The following is a 23,910-nucleotide window of genomic DNA, read 5'->3' as shown; positions in this document are numbered from 1 at the left end:
ATATCATTATTGTTTCTATAGTAACAGCCCATACAGTGGAACTTGTACAGAGGATGCTCCACATGATCTAAGATTATTAATACAGATTTAAAAGCGTGTTGTTTAACAAAGAAAAATCGTTGATATGGTGAAGTTTTTTCTAAGGAGACGTTTAATTTAACATTTATGGAAGGAGTCTCCAGTGTCAGTGATTCGTACCTGTTTTTCCAACATGCAAAGGACTTTTACACTTTGCGTTTTTTTTTTCCTTAGAAGATAAAGTGAAGGAACGATTGTTTATAGCTGCTATAAACAGTCTAAAGTTTGTAAACTAACTGTTCGGTGGACGTTCCACAACATTAAATGGATAAAAAGCATGATGTGTTTTTAGTAAACAGGATTTTTTTTCCTATATCAGAACACAACCAAGTGTTTTATTCCTTACAATAATACTATTTTTGTTTGGTCAGATTTTGGCTGAAATGAAACTCATCCAATCAGACAAAGGAACAGTGTTAATCTAGAAATTTCTTTGACAGTGGTGTCACTTTTACTGTTGAGTCCATTGGCCATTCCAGCTGTTTCTCACATTAGTGGAAAGTGACCGTCCATACTGACACGTTCATAATGCTGTGCATCTCCAGCATCGTGTAAAAGTTTGCCACTTGTACCGCAGACCGTCGCAGCTCTCCCATCTCAGACGAGGCTCTGAAGTGTGTTTCCTTTATTTCTGCATTTCCGACAGAGAATGAGAGAGTGGTGGAGCTGCTGCACGCCATTAAACAGAAAAGTGTGACTCTAGACACCATCAGGCATAATCCTTTCCCGCTGTGCAAGAGCCCGCTGCTCCATCAGTCTGGTAAGGTGTACAGACACACACACACACACACATACACACACACACACACACACACACACACACACACACAGTGTCTTACATAATCTGCCTATAAATGATCATTTGTGTCGTTATCATCAACAATTCAGTACATAACTATTTTGATTTATACCACAGTGCTGCTGAATTCTCAAATCTGATTGGTCAGAAGGTGTTGATTAATTTTCTGTAACAGCAGCTCTGACAATAGTTCTGGCTGTGATTCAAATCACAGTTTTATTATATTAATGCGTTCGTTCTAGTACATTATCGTTTCTGTATTAACAAGTTACACTGGCACTTGTATGGTGGACGCTTCACGTAATCTAAAACTAATAATACAAAGATTAAACATTGTTATTTAGCAAAGAAAAAAATGTAATCGTTGATATACAGGTTTCCTGTAAGGAGACATTTATTTAGCATTTTTGGAAAGAGTCTCCAGTCAGTAACAAAGTACCATGAGAATCTGTGCTTTTTTTGTCTTATTAACGTCAAGAGAGAGGAAAAAGAGAAGCTGGTGAGGATAAGACTCTTTATATATTTATAGCCGCTATAACAATAATGGGAACTAACTTGTTTCGTGGACATTCTACACAACATTAAAACTAATTATAAAGGATAAAAAGTATGACGTTCATTAATAAATAAAAAATATAATCATTGGTATCAGAGGAATAAAACACTTGAGGATGTGCTGTTATAGGAAACTAATCAGGGTGGTAACAGTAAATCTGTCACTGATTACCTTCTTATAACTACACTAATTAGCTAGCTCGTCGATCTTAATTTATTAACAACAAAGTTTGATTTCTTTTTGTCTTTGTGCGCCATGATGAGAAAGACAATATGGCGTTTGTGCTACACTCGCTGCTCATGTCTCCAGTGTCATCAGTCTTGTTAAACCAGATGGTGTATATTGTGTGTATTGACAGCTCCAGATGTTTAAAGTTGAATTATTTTTGGTTCCTTTACTTTCTTAATGAGTACTGTTGGAATTTTACACCTACAAATTTCTTAGAAAAGTGTGTATTACCTGGTTTTATTCATAAGAAATGCTGAACGCTGTGCATCAAATTTTTAAATTTTTTTTTGTATGTCTGCTTCACAGATTCATCCTCATCCCAGTCTCCAGGCCGGTCAGGTGAGTTAGTCAGTGCCAGACCCCCGAGTCCTCCACCTCCGTCCACTGGACCTCCAGCTGAGCCTTCCTCCGCTCCACCTCTCGAGCACCTCAGACCTGTCACTGAACCGCTCAGACCAAAGGACACTCCCCTTCCCCTGTCATACGCTGATAAAAACCGAGGCAGTGACGTAATCCTCAGCAAAAAGCCCTCGAGCCTGCTGAACAGCGTGCGTCCTCCTGCGCACCCTAAAGATGGCGCAGGCAGCCTGAACGGCCGGAGCAAGACGTGGGAGAGCTTTACGGCCGAGGAGTTCGCCCAGCAGTTCCACGAGTCGGTGCTGCAGTCCACTCAGAAAGCACTGCAGAAGCATAAAGGTGGGTTACTCTTGCTTGGCATAAAAATAAAAAAAAACCAGAACACCCCCACAAAACATTATGTTTTTCATCTTTGCCTGGGAGGATTTTCTTGTTAGCAGTGCTAGCACCTCAGCATTAAGCAAACATCCAAGGGAGGGGGCAGAGTTTAGCACCAATATTACCATGGTTAAGACACTGGACTACTGATTAGAAGGTCATGAGTTCAATCCCCAGCACCACCAAGCTGCTACTGCTGGGCCCTTGAGCAAGGCCCTTAACCCTTAACTGCTCAGTTGTCTAAATGAGATAAATGTAAGTTGCTCTGGATAAAGGCATCTGCCAAATGCCATAAATGTAAATAAGTGACTATACTGCATGTTCAGTCATGTTGCTTTTGTTTATATCAAGTCTTAAGCCTCCCAACATCCTGCTTTAAGATATTAATATTATGCTCCGCCCACTGTCCAACCTCACCATTATTCTTAGACCTTTTAAAAGATGTGCTATGAATTTTTTCCTTACAATGCATATTTTAAGACCCAGCATGTGTCACTCGGTTTGCTGAAAAGGTGGGATTCATTTTCTTAAATCTACATTAAATTGTACAACTTTGGACAGATCCCAAAAAAATTTATTTTAGAGCTTATTTGCATGTCAAATTATTAGATGTATATAAACACAAAACATGGAAATAGAAAAAAGATATACGTACTTGGGTCTTGGGAGGTGGCAGGTTCGTGGTGTGACAAGGCTTTTCTGTATTTTAAAAAGATATTTATTTTTATATTTATTAAATATTCACATATTATATGACCTGTGATTTTTCTTTAACTCTTCAACATATTATTTTACTGTGTTTCTCAAGAACACAATCTTGTTTTATTTTTATCTTCATCATATATATATATATATATATATATATATATATATATATATATATATATATATAGTCCCTCTTTTGGAACTACATGTGTAGAGGGTTTTTATTGTGACTCAACTGAGCATAAGCATTAATACCTGCATTTTTTTAACCTGTCTATTTTTCCTCCTCCCACCAGGTGGCGCCTCGGCCATCTCTGAGCCCAACCACACTATGGACTCCACGGTGCACTACAACATCCCGGAGCTGCAGAGCGGCGCGGGCCGCAGCACACACCCTCACACACACCCTGCACTCCAGCCCAACGGTCTGCACTGCCCACCTGCAGTCCGGCGAGACGGGCCGCCACGCCCCGAACTCTCCACCGAGGAAGACTCAGATGAAGGGGATGAGGAAGAGGAGGAAGAGGAAGAGGCTCTGGGACACAGGTGGAATGGGATCGAGTCCATCTTCGAAGCGTATCAGGAATATGTTGAAGGTGAGTTGAGTTTATGATCATCCTATTTTGACTGAGTGAACTTTTAATTGGCATTAACAGCTGTGTTGGCTTATAATCTGCAAAGGACAGATATGACATAAATAAACGTAAACATACACAGCTCAGGGTCATGGGCTTTATAATAGTATCGTTGTTTCAATGGGAAAATAAACAGTTTGTTCTAAAATATGCCTACATAACAGTGTAGACGTTTCATTTTACTCTCCTTTTTCAGCACTTTTTATCTAATTAGAATAGCTGTAAGAAACTGTAGCTAAAGCAATATTACTCTCAGCTGAGGTAAAGTTTATGCAATTAATAGAAGGTGTAAATAAGGATATTACGTGTCAGACAAGCTTGTCTAAATGAACTGCACTATTCTGAATTCCACTGAAAATAATGCATTTTATACCGTTCTTATTTTGTAGAACATAAACTGTACCTATTCTCTTGTTAATTAGGCTCTGTGTGTGTGTGTGTGTGTGTGTCGTTGTCACTACTGTGATGCGAATGGAAGTGCAGGTCACTCACTAACTGTCGCTCTCTATCTCTCTCTCTTTTATTTTTGTTCCTTGTCCTGTTTGATCTCATCTCAGAGCAAAATATCGAGCGTGAGGTGCTGCACAGTCAGTGCAGGAAGCTTGAAGCCCAACACTACAACCTCAGCCTGACTGCTGAACAGGTCTCTCACTCCATGGGGGTAAGTGTCACACCTCTGTTTCAGCTGCTCTCTAGTGGTCTCTCTTGCCTTGAATTCTGCAGAGACGTAGCCGTACACAATCTCTTCTCTGCCTCCGTGCTGCACACTGAATCTGTAAATAAAACCGGCTGTACAAAAATTAGCTTTGAATCTGGACCTAACTGATGTGTCATTCTTTATAACACACTGCGGTGAAATTCCCGAATGTGATTAGTCAGGAGGTGTGCATTGTTACTGTGCGACAGCACGGCTCGGAAAGTAGTTCCAGCTGTAACACGAACGAGGGTTAATATTAATTCGCTCGTTCTAATCCGTTATTGTTTCTATAGCAACAGCTCATACACATACACATCTCATACTGGAATGTGTCATTCTTTACGTAATAAATTAAAACATGAAATTGTTGGCAAATTGCTGTGGTATAAAAGGAATAAACCACTTCAGGATGTGCTGTTATAGGAAAATAATCAGCTTTGGGTTTTTTTCATGTGGATCCTGATGTCGAACTTGTTTTATTTACTTTCTCAGTGTTTATGATAAATTATAAGGAGGGTATTGTCTTTGCGAAAGTGAAAAAACTAACCTTAGAAGTGCGGCATAAATTAGAACTGAAACTATTTTTTTCTAGAGGAATCCGGACACTCGTTAACATCTGGATTGATCGAAACAAAGATGATGTGGGAAAATGATACGCTTTTGGAACACCTGTTCTCAATTAACAATGCAAAATAACAAAAAACTTAAACTTTCCATTTGACTCACCTTTGTAGCTACTGCTCCTGGTCACAAATTTTATGCTTGTTAATATAATGAAATATCTAATGATTGGTGTGTGGAATCCAGCTGAAATGTGGGATCATTTCTGACGTCTCTCCGTTTTGTCACAGGAGTTGATGGCTCAGAAGCAGAAGCTGGCGGCTGAGAGGGAGAAGCTGCAGGCCGAGCTGGAGCACTTCAGGAAGTGTCTGACCGTGCCACATACGGCCTGGAGCAGGGCTCACTTCAAGGGATATCCTCCCAGGTGACATCCCCCTGAATCACCTGAGCTTCATCCACCCCCCCTCCTTTTCCCTCTATTCTAACGCCCAGACTCCAGCCCCCTCTGGTCCTCCACAACAGAAAGAGGGCGGAGGTTTGGAGAGATGGTGCACTGTGAGCACACTGAGAAGGACTGATGTTTAAACGCCAAGCCCACAATCTGACATTAAATGTGCCATCGAGGTGTAGGACAGGTGCCACGCCCACTACCAACCAACCCTCATGGATCTCGCAGGAACGCTCGGTCCATAACACACACACCCACACAGGTACACACAGCGGTCCACGCCTCACTAGGACGGATCATGTAGACAAACTGAATGGTCATGTGACTCCCCAAAATATATATATCGTCGTGGCAACTGCACCATCTCACCTGGAGATCTGAGGAGCTTTCAACTGGAAATGCACTTAAGAGAAAACCCAGAACTACCTGGAGGTACTGTGTTATAACAAGGAACTCCTTTCAAAATTAGGGAAGAACTTCAAAAATAAAATGCACATTTTTGTTGTGGGGGAAAAAAAACTAAAAATGTTAAGGAAAGTTTTATTCAAGAAAAAATTTTTAAAGAGGTGCTTCAGCCTTGTATTGTAAATATCGAAACAAAATGGAAAGGAATTTTTGTATGTTTTTATTACTTACGTTAATTGTTCTTTGAAGAAGAAGAAGAAAAAAAGAAGCCTGCCATTTTTAAAAAAAAATTATGCACATGCTTTTTAGGGCGTTAAGCTGGAGCCTTGCTTTTAGTGTTTGTATTGCTGCTGGTCAGGATAAAGGACGGAGGAAGAGCTCGGTGCACACCTCCGGTGTACGTGTGTGTGTGAGAGTGTGTGAGTGTGTGTGTGGCCTACCACAGTAGCATCCGTCCCCAAAGGCAGCGCCAGGTCGAAAGAAGAGCAGAACGTCACCACTCTCCCACTCCCTGCACTCTGGACTACTATCGTAGGCTCATGACCATTTAATTTTTTTATTATAATGTTTTTTTTTTTTTTTACATTTTATGGTGAACCAGCACGCATTCTCTGCATTCAGCCCCTTTTTTGTGTCTTAGAGTTCGTGTAACGGACATTTAATCAGTGAGTACTGTGCCAAAGGTACCCACAGAACCACAAATCCAAATCATGCCATTAGAAACGCAAGAGCTGACGGCCAAAAAGGCTATTTCATATCAATGCTAAGCTAACTGTTTTCACACAGAGTGTCAAATGTTGCAAGATTCGCTCTAATATCGTTAATTAGCATCAAATATAATCATATTAATCACAGGATGTTTAAGCGCAGTGCCTGTGTGTCCTCAGGTTAAAATTACTTTAAAAACACACACACACACACACACACAATAAAATGTAGCCTATAATCTGTGTAAACCACAAATTATGTTCTACCCTAAGTAGTGAGCATATACAGTGAACAAGACGCCATTTTGGATTTGGACGTACGTGGCTCCTGACTGAGCCAAATATCAAAGGGCCTACAAAAGGGTTCGGACTTGTTTTATGTTCAGTTTAAACTCATTAACTATAACCAATGATTTGAAAAATGAATTGTTTAATATGTTTTGTAACACTAGAGAACCCACTAAAATGACCAAGGAACATCTCTACACCTTTACTCCTAATTAATAACGCCAGGATCTATGAATATGCATGATATGCAAATGAGAAACACCCCCACATCCTCCTGCCATCCCTAATAGCTAGCTGGCTAGATAATTAATATAAAAATATAGCTAATATTACATCCTCATCCTTTAATAACTCGCATATTGAACGTGATTGGTGCAAAGCTATGGATCTGATAGTGACATCACAAACATAGCTCCGCCCATAGATTAGTTTTATACAGACATTTTTATATAGACAAATTTGAATGAAACACTGATCTATATAAGGATAAAATGTTACTCAGATTTTTTACGGATCTGCGTTTATGCTTTTAGGTATCCTCGACCCAAAGAATCATAATCAGCTCGCTCAAGTGATTCATCCGATTCAAAAACATTGTGATTCTTTATCCTAAATGCTAGCTTATTAATGCTAGCCTGTTTTATCTCCTAATCTACCAGTTCTGCCATGTTACTCGGCGTCTCCGTTTACATTCTCGTCCTGTCAGCAGTAGGCCAAAGCAGCAGCCGCGATTAGCAAAGGCTCACAAATAGCAGGCTTTACATTTTTCCACAACGTTAATAATCGGGTTGTTCAGCTCATCACAGGTTCATGTTATTAGCGCTCAGGCTCACAGGATGGACCGCTTCTGGAGGCGGTTCCATGTTTACAGACCCGAGGCTGGCCCTAAAGCGCATCCATCATGTGCACGTGTGTATGTGTGTGTGTGTGCGCGTGTATGTGTGCTTGAGCGAGCACTACCACTGCCTGTCCAGGAGCAGGGACACGCCCTCTCTCTCTCTCTCTCTCTCTCTCTGTCTGTCTCTCAGTGTCTCTCGCCCAACTAGCGCACGCACATGCAGTAGCCGCCCCCCCCAAACCCAATGGAGGATGTCTAGATGCTGTGAAATCATGTTTTTAAGGAAAAAAATGTACTTGTTTGAATTCAATGTAATGTAATATATTCTTTGTTGAATGTAGTAATTAGGTATTTATGAATATATTGCTGTAATTTCAGACAAAAAATAAAATGCTTCAGAACTGAACTTCGACTCGAGGTCTGTGTTGATGTCACATGTACAATTTTAATCTCATTTTTTCCCCCAGCAAGAATCATATCTAAAACTGGAACGTTTGGACACACCCTCTTTCCCACTCTGTTTATAAGCTCTGAATAATTTTTTACTTTTTCCTTAAACAATAAGATTTACATTTCATACTTAACCATAAATTTAGGCGTGTACATTATTGCAGTTCAAGAAACATCCAGTAGGTGGCAAATGAGTATTAACCTGCATTCACGCAAGCAAGCGACAGGCAGCTGTTCATTTTCTACGTAAGTATTTTCTACATATGACCTTCGTTTTCAGCGACATCCGACATTTTAATTTGAGTTTTCTCAACACAATCCTATTCAAAGTAGTTATGACACGGTTAGGTGACAAATCCAAACGATTAGCTTGAATGAATCCTCACATCAATCCTCTGGCACGTATGGTATGACGTTACTTCAGTTCGCCACTCACCGCTTTAGTTCTTACCTGCGATTATTTCCTCTTTGACGCATAAAATTCGAAGAAAATCCTACAGCTGTGGTTTCATCATAATCCTGTCAGATATGACTCCTCATTAAAAGTTACGAAGAAAAATAAAGCTCGGAAGTAGATCGCTGGTGCCTCTGGTGAGTGTACGTAGCTAGTATGTACTAATTGAACCTGAGAACGAAGCTAGAACTAAAAAACATTGGTTGTTTGATTTACGTGAACTTATGTGCTTGGCTTTGCGCTAGTTTCTTGGCAGATTGGTAAAGCTAGCTAACTCGACTAGCTACAGGTAAAGTTTTGTGTGTGTGTGTGTGTGTGTGTGTGTGTGTGTGTGTGGATCCGAAGAAATGTCAGAACACGTGTGCCACAAGATTGGTCCAAGGAATCATTCAAGCTAATCGTTTGGATTTGTCGCTTTACAGCGTCAGAGCTAATTCACATAGAATCAAGAAAATCTGAATTCAAACTTCAGTTGCTGATGAAATCGTGTCTCTGTGACGAGCACGTACGTAGAAAACGAACAATTGCTTTGTTGCACGCTAGTGTGAACGTAGCGTATCAATACACTTCCCTCATACACACAAACTAAAACACACGTCTCATGTCTCTCTTGGCGTTATAGTCATGTGACCTCTGCAGGATTTGCGTAACACATAAGCCAAAGGTCGTTCCACCGAGCGGCGCTGCTGAAGCGTCCACGAAGACATCGTCATAGAGGAAAAGCCGAAATAAATACTTTTAATGCTGCTATGAGTTGCAGCTGGAGACATCACCTCACTGCACCAACACACTGCGTGAACGTCCTGATGGTGCTGATTAATAATCCTGCGATTTCCCCGAGCCTGAGCCGGGCTGCAGGTTGGAGCGCAGTTTGTACATGTAGTTCAGAGAATCCAACAGAAACGTGCGTGTGGTGTTGATCTCCAGCAGCGTCAGGTTATCCAGCTACACACAGAAAACAGAGAGAGAGAGAGAGAGAGAGAGAGAGAGGGGGAGAGAGGGGGGGGGGGCGAGAGAGAGAGAGAGAGAGAGAATGAGAGGGGGGGAGAGGGAGATGGAGAGAGAGAGAGAATGAGATGGAGAGAGAGATGGAGAGAGAGACATGGAGAGAGGGAGATGGAGAGAGAGAGGGAGAGAGAGAGAGGGGGAGAGAGAGAGCAGGGGCAAGAGAGAGAGGTAGAGGGAGGGAGATAGAGAGAGAGATGGAGAGAGAGGGAGATGGAGAGAGAGAAATGGAGAGAGAGGGAGATGGAGAGAGAGAGATGGAGAGAGAGAGAGAGAGAGAGAGAGATGGGGGGGGAGAGAGAGAGAGGGGGAGAGGGAGAGAGAGGCGGAAGGAGAGGGAGAGAGAGAGAGGGAGAGAGAGAGAGAGAGAGAGGGAGAGAGAGAGAGGGAGAGAGAGAGAGAGAGAGAGATGGGGGGGGAGAGAGAGAGAGGGGGAGAGGGAGAGAGAGGCGGAAGGAGAGGGAGAGAGAGAGAGGGAGAGAGAGAGAGAGAGAGAGAGAGAGAGAGAGAGGGAGAGAGAGAGAGAGAGAGAGATGGGGGGGGAGAGAGAGAGGGGGAGAGGGAGAGAGAGGCGGAAGGAGAGGGAGAGAGAGAGAGGGAGAGAGAGAGAGAGAGAGAGAGAGAGAGAGAGAGAGGGAGAGAGAGAGATGTTTAATGACCAGATGATTTTCCCCAGTAGAACTCTGCGTGATGATTAAACTCATACTTAACAAAAGAATTCTTGTATGATATGTGATTTTGTCCTATTCAGAATAACTGACTGTAAACTAGGAGTTAAAGGTGCAATAGTCATTTTTTAAATAATGTTTATTTATTATTAGCTAACATAGTTAGCTAATGTTTTTTAATAATAATTGGTAACTGAGCTAATGTTAGCTTGAGGCCATGTCTGTCACATGAGCTGTAGCTTCAGCTAGCTGTGTGTTACTATCAGTTTATGCTAAATGTTGTGAAGGTATTTTTACATAATCGTGCTTGAAGATTTTTTTGTTTTTTACATGGAGTTCCCACTTATTCATTTAAAAATAAGAAAAACATGATGTTGTAATGTGTTTTTATTATTTTTAATAATAATGTGTGTGTGTGTGTGTGTGTGTGTGAGTGTAATGGAGTACGGGTTATTCGCTCTGTACCCTGGCGTGAGCCTCCTGTTCTCTGATGAAGTTGTCGGCAGACAGACGCAGTTTTGCGATGCGAGTGTCCCAGATGTCTTTGACCAGAGTCCGGATTTCGTCTGCTCTCGGAATGTTGTCTGCAGCACTACGAGGAAAAAAAGGAATAACGTTTCGATCCAGAGAATCCTCTTTTAACAGTCATGTGAGACAAAATCACAGGTATCATCATGTCAACAGTACAACGTGTTACTAAACCACAGAATGCACAGTGTGAATCGTTTATTAAGCTGGAGATGAACGGATTTATGCGTAAAGTGTTCGTACGGGCGTTTACACAAGAAACTTGGTATTCATGAAAATCCTGTACATTCAGAAAAACGTTAGTATCCTACTCACGCTCCTGCGTGTGTGTAAATTTACGCATAAGGAGACTAACTAATGTAAACCTCGACTTGATCAACTTCAAATCATATGATCTGAACAGATTTCTGCACTTTTATATAGGGAATATACTGTGGAGTTAAACTGCTTATTTTTATTACGTTTACAGCGTTTAGCAGACGCTGTTATCCAGAGCGACTTACAGAAGAGCTTCAGAGTCTCTTAAAAAAAAACACATCCTCATGATAGTTCACTTGGTCAGGGACTAAGAGCACCATTGAGAACATTTAGTGAAAACCAGCCATTTTATTTTATCAGCGTTAATTAAAGAATATATATTTTTAAAAAATCAAGAAAGCAAACCAACACAAACCCATAACTAATCATTCAATTATGACAAAAGAAATGGCGGTGTATAAACAGAGGACAAGCCGCAAGCTGTAAACAAACATCTCAGGTGATGGAAGATTTAGTGCTCAATTATTATTATTAATATTAAATATTATTAAATATTTTTATTAGGATAGAATTGAGTCAAAATAACTTCCACTTCTGTTTTTCTGCCTTTACCCTGATTGCTCATTTCAAGCTCCCAGCTGCCTGTGCACTTTACCTTTTATGGAGTTTTGTGGGCGTCACTCCATACAAATGAAAATACGCACACGAGTGAAGTGAAGAAAATCAGCTTTGTATATCTGGTGGAACACTTTAGTTAGGTTTGACTTACGCAAAAACATTTACACACTACTTTACTACAAGGCTGATAGATAGATAGATAGATAGATAGATAGATGAGGCCCCGTGTCTGTTGTCTGAACTCATTTCCTCCTGCAGGCTTTTAATTTAAAAAAGTCATGAGCGTATAAATTTCTCACTGGTTTAGCAGCAACTTGGTCAGTTCCATGTAATAAGGGCTGGGGATTGGGGTGAAGGCGTCTTCTCTTCTCTCCTGCTCTCGGATCTCCTCCAGCTTATCTACAATCAGGGGCAGGACAAGCAGAGAGCATTTAACTGGACGCAGCACATGAATAATAATAATAATAATAATAATAATAACGGTTGTCCCAGAAGTGACAAATGGCAAATTTAAAATGAGAATATCTCCAAAGTAATTTTTTAAACAATATGATATACAACTGTACAGGAGAAATAACGCTCAGTCCCGTCTGGACTTGGGGTTTGTCAGTACATTTTCGAATATATTCCTTTCTCAAACCGCTTGTCTACGTTTGGAGTATATACAGTACAGAGTTATACAGTAACCACCAGGTCATCTGTTTAATGCTGCATTCCACTTACCTCGGAAGTAGGAAGCTTGGAATTACATCATTTTCAACCTCCATACATTCAAGTCACAAAAACGTGGGGAAAAAAAAAACACTAAGTGTTGCTAAGTGTTCGTCTTTTCTTAGCAACAAGCTAGCCAGCTAACTGGGATGCGTGATGTATGTTTACATATAGTATAGTCAGTGTTATAGATTTAACAAGCGAATACATCTGTATGTAAACTGGTCTAAAGCTAACATTTATCTTGTACATACAGTATGTTTTCTGTGTTTACTGTTCACGCTGAGAGCGGCCATGTTGATTTGACGTCACTTGCTGAACTCAGAGTCGAGAAGACCGTCCCAAGGAATTTCCGATTTGCCTTTTTGCTATTCTAGGAAAAAGATGTTATGTACAGGAATTAAAAAGAAAGTGTACATGTAAACTTTTCTGAGCGTCTGGTGGTTACCGTAAAACCCTCTTATACACGTGCACTCCAGTTTCTACCACGATGGGCTTGACACTTTCACTCTCTAATTATCATTACCATTAAAAGTCTTTTTCAACTCTTAAATATGACACTTCACTGCAGGCTTATTTAATCCTTTTCGAATGAAAAAGTGTGACTTTTGACCAAACACACACACAGGAAGTCCAGAAGTTTGTGGACACCTGACCATCACACCCATATGTGCTTGTTCAAGATCCCATCAACACCATCTGCGATCTCAGGAGCACCTTCATCTTACCGGCGTCCATCCACTCCGGAGGAACGATTCTGCACTTCTGTCTCTGCTTCAGATTGAGCGCCAGCCACACGGGCACCTCCACCGTCAGCCCCGGGTTAAACGGCCCCAGGTCTCCCTGCGGAAACAGCAAAACACTGTGTGTTTAATATTATACACACCGGGTTGCCAGATCTATAATTAACCTGTTGTGATTGTAGTGGAACTGAAATAAGAAGAAGAAGAAGAAATAAGTGCATATAAAACAGAAATACTATTTTACTGTAAGAAATAGGGCTGGTCATATATAACAACGTAAAATACAGTGTTACAGGATAAATTATATCATGATATACTTTTCTGAAATATTACACGTACCGTGATTTAATTTTATAACATTTTTATTTCAAATAACAATTACAAACTCTATTTGGATGACTTGATCTTAGTCCTAAAATTCTGTCTTCAATCTCTAAAATTTTTTATTTTTTATTTGTTTTTTTATTATTACTATAAGGTTTTTAAATAGTAATTTATTTACATATAATTTAACTAAAATTACTCAGTTCTTTTAATGCAACAAAAAAAAATGCTGTTTTTTTTTTTTTTTTTTTTAATCATGGTGCATATCTTGTATCGTCAATATACAGTATGTGAGACTGTTTTAGGACCCTGTTGCAGTTAGTTTTTTTTAGAAAAAAATGCCCTGTTTTAACAATAATTTAAGCATGATGATATTGGCAGTGATTTAGAGAGCAGAAGAGTTTGTTTGTTTGTTTGTTTGTTTGGGGGTGATTTCCAAACGCATACCTGGCAACCCTGTACATACTACTGTACTTAATAGTATAAAAAATGTCAAATCATTTGTGTCTACACAATATTTAAACACATTATTTAGTATTTAATGGTTTAAATTGCTGTTGAAAATACCACTTTACATTTATGAGATAACTATTAATAAATTAAAACAGCGACATTTCTAGCTCGTTATAGTGTGTAACTTTAACAACAGCTGCTAGTTTTACAGGAATATTTAGCTTACTCACCCCGATTAAATAAATTTTATCAAGACTAAAGTTTGGGATAATCTTCACCATTTCCTTCTCAGCGAGGAATTCCACTTCTGAAGGATCCATTCTTATTTTTTAATTACAGAAATAACTAAATATTTTCCAGCCAAACTTCACTACAGCCTCCTAGGATTGTTTTTCCCGCCGGTTATTCGGCCATGTTGGATGACGTACCAGGTCACGTGGTTTAAAGTTCATGCACGATTCCGCCACCAGAGGGCGACAGAGCTGCAGCCTCGAAAACATAGACCTACTGAGTGCAAAAGTTTACGCCCCCCTTCATGGTTTTTGGGTGGGGAAAAAAGAGAATATGTTCCTGTAATTTGATTTATTTACAAAGAAAATCCAAGAGGTTAAAAATGAATTGTGAGTGAAAAGACAACAATAAGACAAAATAAACAGAAAAACAACCGAGAAAAGAAGTAAAGAGCAGAAAAATAACCAAGTCAAGAAGTAAACAGGAAAAGAACCAAGTCAAGAAGTAAAGAACAATTCAATTTTATTTTATTTTATTTGTGTAAATTACAAATACAAAGCAGCTTTACAGAAATATATAAATTCAGGATATAAGTTTTAGATTTATGAATTTATCCCTAATGAGCGAGCCAGAGGCGACTGTGGTGAGGAAAAACTCCCTGAGACTTCATGAGGATGAAATGTTGAGAGGAATCAGACTCAGGGAATCCATCCTCATCTGGGTGACACCGAATAGTGCGATTATAAATCATTCCCTTCTATAACTGTGTACTACATGGTCAAAATAGTGCAATTGTGTAACCACGAAAATTCACTACAGTTTTCACATGAAGTCTGTTTTGTTGACTTCACTGTTCATGGGAATTGCAGTTCTAATTGTAGTCCAAAGCCATCTTCATGGTTTCTAAGTGGTACCATCCTCAGTAATCTCACGTAACTTTAGGTTGTCTGTGTTAGAGGCCATCTTCAGCAGCAGCGAGTGATTTCCAAGAGATGAGAACTCCAACCAGAAGCAGGGGATCAGGATGGATCAGGCAGGTCTGGAGAGCAGAAGGGGTCAGGATCACTGATATCTCAGGAGATAAAGAACACAAAAAGAACCAAGTAAAGAAGACAAAGTTTTGTCTTTAACCTGTTGGTCTCCAGACTCCAGATAACATTCAGAGGCAGTTACAGGAAATTTCAATTTCAATAGATATCATTTTGATTATTTCACTATCAATGTCTGAACATACACTAATTTTACTAATAGTTTTAATTTTTTTTGTTACCTTCTGTAAATGACAGAGCTAGAGGTGGAGATGTTTTTGGAGGTGTTTTTCATAGACATCACAAACTTTAAAGTTGATAAAATTCATTTCATTGGTGTAATTTAACTCACATTTTATACACATGTACCAAAAGCTAACTATCTGTACTGCATCTACTTTATCATTCATCATACAGTCATCTTTAGCAACTGATTTCTCTTGATCAGGGTCTCAGTGGGTCTGGAGCCAGTCCTGGTAACATTCCCAGGTACGAGGCAGGAGATTTCACGCTGCATGGGATGCCAGTCCATCACAGGGCACCATGCGTGCGCGCGCACACACACACACACACACACACACACACACACACACACACACACACACAGAGGGGTATTTTAGCATAGCCAACCATGTTTTAGGGATATCACTCATCCCTAACGCACACACATCTTCCCATTTTGAGAAAACCGCTGCATTGAGTGTATAACCTAGTGAACACACACACACACACAAAACCCAAGACTGTTGCTTAAAAACATTTTATTCTTGCATTTTGTTTTACAAAAGCTCAATTTAATCACCGAGATCTCAAACCAGATTATTATAATAAACAAACATCATGTTCCTATCAGTCATTAAGTCATGAAGATTACTGCACTATTTTTATCAACTTCTTTAAACACAAATATCAACTGCGCCTTAGCGAACTAAACCCAAACATGGTAGAGCTTAAAAAGTGGTTTATATATTAAGACTTAATTTTTTTTTTCTAATGTCACATACTAAAATGGTTAAATATATTAATCAGGTTCATGTCATGAAGTGGAAAAACTGACATTATCTCTGAAGGACTGAATTATTAATGATCTCTGTGAGGCTACAGTAACTGAGACAGATGCAAACAACTTCCTAAACATTATTTTGGATCTCTATTAAGGATCTTAAAATATTAAATAAAATGAAAACAAAGGTTAATAAGCAAAGAACCAATCCAATTCTTCAAAACGGTACTTTTTAATATTGATTTCGGGACATCCAAGCGGTAGAAAACTTCCGCACTTGCTAGTGTGTAAATGTGGTAGCGTTTCTGCTGAAACATGTCAACAATAAAGTGACATTTTTGTCAAAAAAAAAAAAAAAAACCAGTAATGAGGAAAAAGAAAGTGTGTCATGGTGCAGTGACTGGTTCAAACTTTTACTAACCAATCAAAATGAAATGCTGTAGGTGTGTGTTGAGTGGATGCGTAAAAACATTGGACAACGTTCACACTGCTCTTAATCCCTCATAGCACACGACACACTAACGTCCTGCTTTAGAAATCTCTGAGCTTTTTCCTCCACGAGAGAATCGGAATACAGTAACGATAACGCGACCCATGTTGGCGTTGATGGCTTGATCGGGTGAAACGGCTCCAGCTGGACGTTACATTCAGCATAGATGCAGCACGGATTTGTTGATTTCGGGGTTCGTCCAGTCGTTCCTGAGGTCGTCCAGGTGGTTGTCAAAGTCTATGAGGTTTTCGTAGGATCTGCTCTCCAGCAAGGCTGATGCGATCTTCTGAGCTTCTGTCCAGTCCTCGAACGAGTCTCTGCAACGGTTAAATATACAGATCATCTAATAAAACGCTTTGAAATGTTGCTGTTATAGGAAAATAATCAACACCGCGAGTTCCACGTGGAGCCGAGTCACTGTTAGCACCCCGAAGCTGATTATTTTCCAGTAAGATTTTTAAAATGTATTAAAATGTTGTGCTTTTTATCCATTTAGAGCTGCTTAGTGTTTGGTTTAGTTCTGGACAGAAACTGAACTAAATGTTCATGTTCTTGTGTGTGTTTCATGGCTGCTGTGTATGATAAAGTTAGAGGCAGGAATGTAACATCTTTACTAGGCTTGTGCAATATTGATTTTGTGATACTGATTTTTCCCTGCTTACGAATTTCCTTTCTGAAATATCACGATAAGTGATGTAAAAAACAAAAAAAAGACAGCATTTCCACAGTTTCAGGTGTGAATAGAGTACAGGAGTGGGTAATAATATCACCAGCTGTGCAGTCGGGAACGGGAGCAATTCCGAAAACTCAGCTGGATGGTGGATTTTTATGCGATTCTGCAGTAAAACCTAGTAAACCATCAACAAGTAGAACTTGATGCCATCGACGTCGATGTCTCCACCACTAACGCATCTAGTTCCTCCTGTTACTAATGTGTATGTCAGAAATAACCTTAAAATATACACTTCAAACATCAGACATCTGACCTTGCTGTGACCTTGACCCTGTTTGGATTGATTCCAAAATCTAATCAGTTCATCTGCTGGTTACAGTGATAACGCCACAGAAATCCTACAAACCTTCAGCCACTCGTTCTTGAGATATCGCACGAACGAGCCACAAAAACAACCCGAAAACGTAACATCTCCATCACTTAGTGGTGAAGGCATAAAAAAAACGCATAACAGCACATTTTCAGTATAATCCTATAACAAGATCAGCCGTCTAACGTCCACATGGCGACATGATCATCACTGTTGATCCCCTGTAAAGGTTCTGGGCATCTGTAGTGACCGACACAGAAGAGCGCGGTTAAACAAACAAACAGAGGTTTAATCACTTTCTAATTATGAGCAATATCATTATTTGTCTGATGTTAAATACATACTTGTCTAATGTTAGCTAAATCGAACATGCCTACACTGATTCAGCATTTTATCGTGATAGAAAGCGAGTCGAGAGCACGCGAGCTGAGGGGAGGGGGCGGGGCTTTCAGGAAAACACCTGCGCCAATCATTTCAGATTCATACGTGGCTCATCTCCCGTGTCATTAGAGAGAAAACGATGTATCGTGTTTGAGAACTCTGCACGCTCTGATGTTGAACTGCGGAGCTCTCGGGACATCGTGGCAATGTAATATCGCGTAGGGACGATAATATCGTTAGAGTTTATTTATCAGCAGGAGCGGATTAAACACACAGCTGAAGTGTTTTCGGCGCAGTCGCGTCCCCGCGAAGAGAAACGGAGCTTGCTGTGGTGTGATTTTTTTTTTTTGATCAGGGCAGACGGTGATGTTTTCAGTAACGGCACTCACATGCTTGGATCTCTGCACTTCCACTTATTGTCAGAATGATCGTAGATGGAAAGAGCCGGTGCGGAGCATCCCATGGCAAACTTGCTGTTGTCCACCTGAGAGAGTAAACACAGCAGGATGTCAGTGACTCACACTTTACTCACGTTTGTGTTATACCTAAAGGAAAGCTCCAGCGTTTTTCAACCACATCTGTATCATATGTACGACTATTCACAGTACAGTTTCTGTTCAAAACTCTAAGAACAGCTTCGGTAAGACTGTCTCACACGCTGGTCTCATCCTCAATTTCATTCTCAACTTCTCCACTTGTGTTACATGCTGTATAGTCACACATTAAACACTTTAACTGGCAAAAATGTAGTAGATGTTTAGAGTAGTAGAGAGTTTAGAGTAAACATGTTGTCTGTTCTTTTCTCAGGATGCTGTGAAAGGCGTGGTAATCACACACACGCTACAGACGCAGTAACAGTGAAGCACAAAGGATAAATTTCTAACTCACAGTGCGAGTAAAAGTGCCAATGTTCTATCCAACCCCATGTTTTAGCTCGGAAACCTAACTGACAAGGTTAAAAAATGGCTAGAAATAGAGTACAGTGAGCTTCTTTACTATCTAATACAGATTACGAGAAACGACTGAGTATATGATCGTTATCCTCTTCCAAAAACTAACGTTTCTACTGTAGCACATCGTGTCGCAAGTCAGCAAGCCGTTGGCCTAGATCTCTGAGAGGAGACGGAGAGGAGACGGAGAGGAGAGGAGACGGAGATCAGGAGATGGAGAAGAGATGGAGAGGAGGAGATGGAGAGGAAGAGACGGAGAGGAGAGGAGATGGAGACCAGGAGATGGAGAGGAAGAGACGGAGAGGAGAGGAGACCAGGAGACGGAGAGGAGGAAACGGAGAGGAGAAGAGATGAGAAGAGATTTGATGAGGAGAAGGAGATGGAGAAGAGATGAGATGAGATTAGATGAGATTAGATGAGACTTGATGAGAGGAGAAGGAGATGGAGAAGAGATGGAGAGGAGGAGATGGAGAGGAAGAGACGGAGAGGAGGAAACGGAGAGGAGAAGAGATGAGAAGAGATTTGATGAGGAGAAGGAGATGGAGAAGAGATGAGATTAGATGAGATTAGATGAGACTTGATGAGAGGAGAAGGAGATGGAGAAGAGATGGAGAGGAAGAGACGGAGAGGAGAGGAGACCAGGAGACGGAGAGGAGATGAGATTAGATTAGATTAGATGAGACTTGATGAGAGGAGAAGGAGATGGAGAGGAGGAGATGGAGAGGAAGAGACGGAGAGGAGAGGAGACGGAGATCAGGAGACGGAGAGGAGGAAACGGAGAGGAGAAGAGATGAGAAGAGATTTGATGAGGAGAAGGAGATGGAGAGGAGATGAGATTAGATTAGATGAGATTAGATGAGAATTGATGAGAGGAGAAGGAGATGGAGAGGAGATGAGATTAGATGAGAATTGATGAGACTTGATGAGAGGAGAAGGAGATGAGAGAAATAGGAGATGGGGAGGAGACGAGAAGAGATTTGATGAGAGGAGAAGTTCTTTCCTCACATTGCACCTAAAACATATTATTCGAATCTGGCTGACGTCTTTATTTTCTCTCGATATGTTTAGCTGCGTGTAGTGAGCAGGACAGTTACAGTACTGCACTTTTTTTTTTTTGTACAATTTTTCTTACCGACGTTTATTTTATGACTTCTGCATTACTGAGTCAATACAAAAACATCTTATTTTTCCAAACATTACTTTTCCAACAATTGTTTGTATATGAAACATTGTATAATATATATGTTTACTGCCCTTGATATAAGCAGAAGCGTTTAATTTCATTATTTCTGAAGGCATCTTTGACACAGTGATGAGCAGTAGGAGTTCGGATTCAGAAGCAGCAGCTCACGCTATAAACTTAAACTATCAAAGTGTCTCACACCCACTGAAGAGTATTAACTTTACACACACACACACACACACACACACACACACACACACACACACACACCTACATACCTAACAAAAACTTTTTTCTTTTTCTGGGTTTTGGATCTATTTGTCAATCAACTGTGAATTAAAAAATAAATGAATAAAAATAAAGTCTGGTGTTGAAATCTGGCAGCTGTGAGTAAACAGGAATTCGGTTGAGAAAACGCTGGAGTTTCCCTTCAGCACATTTAAAACGACTCACGATGATCATGGCTGCTTCGCTGAAGTTTTCTAAAATCCTCGTAGCGACTTTTTCAGCAACCTGACTGGGCCTGAGGAGGAAAAAACACGACATGACATGACATGACAGTCGCGGCACGGCCAGGAGTTTCACAAAAACAGCTTACATTCACACTTCTTCATTTGGAAAGACATTTTTATTAAGTTATTTTACAAGCGTTGCCAAAAATAAGATGCCTTTGATCTATAACATGACATTCTGCTTAGAGTTTAAAGATTTAATCGTATAATATTGATCTCGTGATAAATGACGTCACAGTATGTTTTGAGATATGTTAAATAAATACTGCGATCTCTTTTAGTGTAAATTTAAGAACTTCTTTCACCATTAAATATTTCTTATAAATTAAAAATATTATTTATTAAATTATTCACAAACCTGTATCTTGTGATCTTTTCGAGAATTGAGATATGATATTTTGAGAATTGTGATATGATATTTTTGTCACGTTGCCCCGCCCCTTATGCTTATTAACTATTTCCTTCTCAGACTACAGCGTCACACCGGTGTTTCCTCACACCCCGTCTTCAGTCTGAACATTTACAGTATGTTTATTTTTACCTCGCATCCTTTATGCGTTCGTTGGCTTGATAGTAACCGGCGATGACGTATTTGTTTTCTTTACACCACGTATCAATCTGGAAAAACAGACAAACAAATAAACCCAAAATTCAAACATTCAGAGAAAGAAAGAAAACTTACGGTTCTGTCGTCTGTCCTTTTGTGCGAAAAAAATTACTGATAGAGCTAATATTCCACCTGGGTCACGTTCATTACATTACGTCTCAATCGCTGCCGATGATGTGCGTGCAAAATATCTGAGATCGAATCCAGGGGGCGTGTCACTGTGTGATCACATGACTACCACGACTGTCAATGATAGGCTGCGTGAATCCACAGACTGCACTGTTGTCAGGCCACGTTTTTCTTTTCTTTTTCTTTAAATGACAAATTAGTTTAGGAACAAGGCTGTAGGTTGAAAAAGCAAGTTCACATATGGCATTTTTTTTTTTTTTTTTTTTTTGTGGTTTAAAAATAGTCCGTGTTTACAAAGATGGTGCTTTAAAGCAAATAATCAGAATTAAATCTAATAAAGTTCCTCAAACATTTCCACACTGTCTTTAGCCCTATTCAGACGGGATTAAATTTACACGGAGTCTTGGGGTTAATTTCTTATTTTACAGATTCTCTTCTTCTGTGATTTTATTTAAACCAACTGTATGGTTCAGCGCCTCTTCTAAAGCACGACGTTTCATTTTTGCGATTTAGGAAATGTTTAAAATCTGGTACAAAACTAAATACGGTAAGTAGCAGCAGTGAAATGTCTCTTTTTTTCTCTGAAGCAATCCGACATCTGCAGAGAAAATCACGGACATGTGTATCAAGACTAAAATCATCAAACAACTGCTGAGTTTGGCGAAAAACAGCAGGTCTGCAGTTTTCTCAGAGGCAAAACCAAGACGGAGAAAAACACTGATGTGGCCGATCCAGACGGAAATAAAAGCGCAGAGAAAGAGCACCTGTAAAATACTAAACTAGCCCAGGACCCGTGTAAACTTAATCCCGTGTGAATAGGGCTAAAGACCGTGAGAGGGAAAGGGAGATTACGAAGTGGTACCAGGCGACGGGAAAATGGCGTACTGTTTGTACTGCAAATTGGAAATGCGTGCGCACCACAGTGAATGTGTTTCCCACAGAAAGGCAAGAAAAACAGAGAGAGAAAAAAAATCATCTCTCTTTTCAAATGGCTGAACTTTCTGGGTATTTGAAATGAAATTATTTTGCGATTAGACAGTCTGGGTTAGAAAGAAATCAGCCTCAGCATCACATCTTCTCATCAGTGTGTGTATTGTGTGTGCTCAATTCTACAAAAAAAATCCATCCTCATGCTTTGCACACTGCAAAGGGTTTCTGGTTGCAAAAGTTTACGCACCCCTGCTGCACTGTTATTTGCGTGTGTAAGGCATTTGAGAGAAGCAGAAGCTTTGGTCTGGTTGAAGAATTGTGGCTGTAAGAGTAAAGGAGAGATACTTACCAGAGACAGGGCCACTTCCAGCATGGGTGCCAGAGCTAAAGAGCCGTGGAACAGAGGCACACAGTCCACACACAGGACGGAGACCCCGGGACCCTCTTTCTTCCTGTCCTTCTGCTTCTCGGCCACCAGCAGCCCGTTGACGGCGCAGTGAGGATACTTAGCCGCGTGTAGTAACATCTTACAGTACGCCTGAGTGGTCAGTTTTATAGGCATTTCCGCTTTTTAAAAACCCAAACGTTTGGCATATATAGTAAACTGGAGTGTCTGAAAACACAGAGCTGCTCTATTGACCGAGCTAAGACTCTAAACAAACCGACTGAGGAGTCTCACACAACGCACAAGTTCGCCTATTAGCTTGCTAGCTAACTTATTTTCCCTTATCTTTCCAAATTCATACCTACTTCCGGTCGATATTCTATGGTTCTGCAAAGTGCTCCCTAAACGTATCACTCAAAAAATATTTGTCTCAGTGTCTGTTTGGGTAAAACAAAAAAATATAACGAAAAAAACTGCCTTCTGAATCAACCTGGTTCAGACGGTTGCTTGGAGGTTTTTTTTTTTTTTCGTAACACACCCATATTCAACAATTTACTCCACTTTCACTTTCATTGGTTAAGAGTTTGCACTCAGAAATAATCTACCAATCAGACACCGTTTCGTATTAAAGAATAGCCAATCGCAGCACAGGAGGCGGGATTTCTACCAATACGGGTAGGGAATGTAACGCGTTGCCTGCAAGTGCTGCCTGGACACCGGTACCGTAAAGTGTTAGGTGTTTTGCGACAGGACAACGACAGACGTTTCAGCTGAACGGTTTGTTCTTTGTTGCCCTTTAACACCGATCAAAGGTCATTTTTGCAGAGAATGAGTAGAAATGCCCTAGATTTGAAGAAAAAAAAAAGAATATAAATAATGTTTAAACGAATAAGATAAATTATGCATTATGGTTTAATGTAAACACAACCTCTTTAATAAAATTAGTATCTAAATTTGCAGTATTCACGGCTTGTAATTTTATAGTTATATATCTTATATCTATAGTTATATATTTTTTATGTAAATGGATAAGAGAACATGGGCAAAAATGAAACAAATAAGGAAAGTTATCAACTGAGTGTAGTGTAGTTGATCCGCAATGGCGGTCTGCACTATACAGTTTCACTGCCGTAAAGCACTACAAAG

At 40.1% G+C, this 23,910-nt stretch overlaps 3 protein-coding genes across 7 annotated transcripts in view; 1 reads left to right on the top strand and 2 right to left on the bottom strand.

Moving 5' to 3' along the window:
* gse1b (Gse1 coiled-coil protein b) overlaps positions 1–8,092 on the top strand; it is a 244,655-nt gene extending 236,563 nt beyond the window's left edge. For 2 of the 4 annotated variants that reach the window (XM_034305534.2, XM_034305533.2), the window contains exons 13-17: positions 656–838; positions 1,968–2,357; positions 3,398–3,697; positions 4,294–4,397; positions 5,285–8,092. In XM_034305534.2, coding sequence (XP_034161425.2) covers positions 656–838; positions 1,968–2,357; positions 3,398–3,697; positions 4,294–4,397; positions 5,285–5,422 — 1,115 coding nt within the window. In that variant the 3' untranslated portion in view covers positions 5,423–8,092. The remainder of the gene's footprint in view (positions 1–655; positions 839–1,967; positions 2,358–3,397; positions 3,698–4,293; positions 4,398–5,284) is intronic. The other 2 variants (XM_026914361.3, XM_026914360.3) reach the window with 1 other exon arrangement.
* A 1-nt stretch (position 8,093) lies between these two features.
* On the bottom strand, positions 8,094–14,321 carry gins2 (GINS complex subunit 2). Of its 2 annotated transcripts, none has more exons than XM_026914362.3 (5): positions 14,123–14,321; positions 13,101–13,215; positions 11,961–12,060; positions 10,723–10,849; positions 8,094–9,529 (listed from the first exon to the last, which is right to left on the bottom strand). In XM_026914362.3, exons 1-5 carry the CDS (start codon positions 14,210–14,212, stop codon positions 9,401–9,403), a joined length of 561 nt encoding a protein of 186 aa, XP_026770163.1. In that variant the 5' UTR covers positions 14,213–14,321; the 3' UTR covers positions 8,094–9,400. The 2 variants fall into 2 exon arrangements, with proteins under 2 accessions (XP_026770163.1, XP_026770164.1); XM_026914363.3 differs by having other exon boundaries at positions 14,171–14,318.
* Positions 14,322–15,895: 1,574 nt separating this feature from the next.
* emc8 (ER membrane protein complex subunit 8) lies at positions 15,896–23,330 on the bottom strand. The gene is made up of 5 exons (XM_026913332.3): positions 22,729–23,330; positions 21,255–21,331; positions 20,655–20,724; positions 18,458–18,552; positions 15,896–16,961 (listed from the first exon to the last, which is right to left on the bottom strand). The coding sequence occupies exons 1-5, from the start codon at positions 22,939–22,941 to the stop codon at positions 16,802–16,804; spliced, it is 615 nt and encodes a 204-aa protein (XP_026769133.1). The 5' UTR covers positions 22,942–23,330; the 3' UTR covers positions 15,896–16,801.
* Between the last annotated feature and the right edge of the window lie 580 nt (positions 23,331–23,910).

Source organism: Pangasianodon hypophthalmus, chromosome 6 (assembly GCF_027358585.1).
Source record: "Pangasianodon hypophthalmus isolate fPanHyp1 chromosome 6, fPanHyp1.pri, whole genome shotgun sequence".
NCBI lineage: Eukaryota > Metazoa > Chordata > Actinopteri > Siluriformes > Pangasiidae > Pangasianodon > Pangasianodon hypophthalmus.
This window is presented reverse-complemented; position numbering and strand designations above follow the sequence as displayed.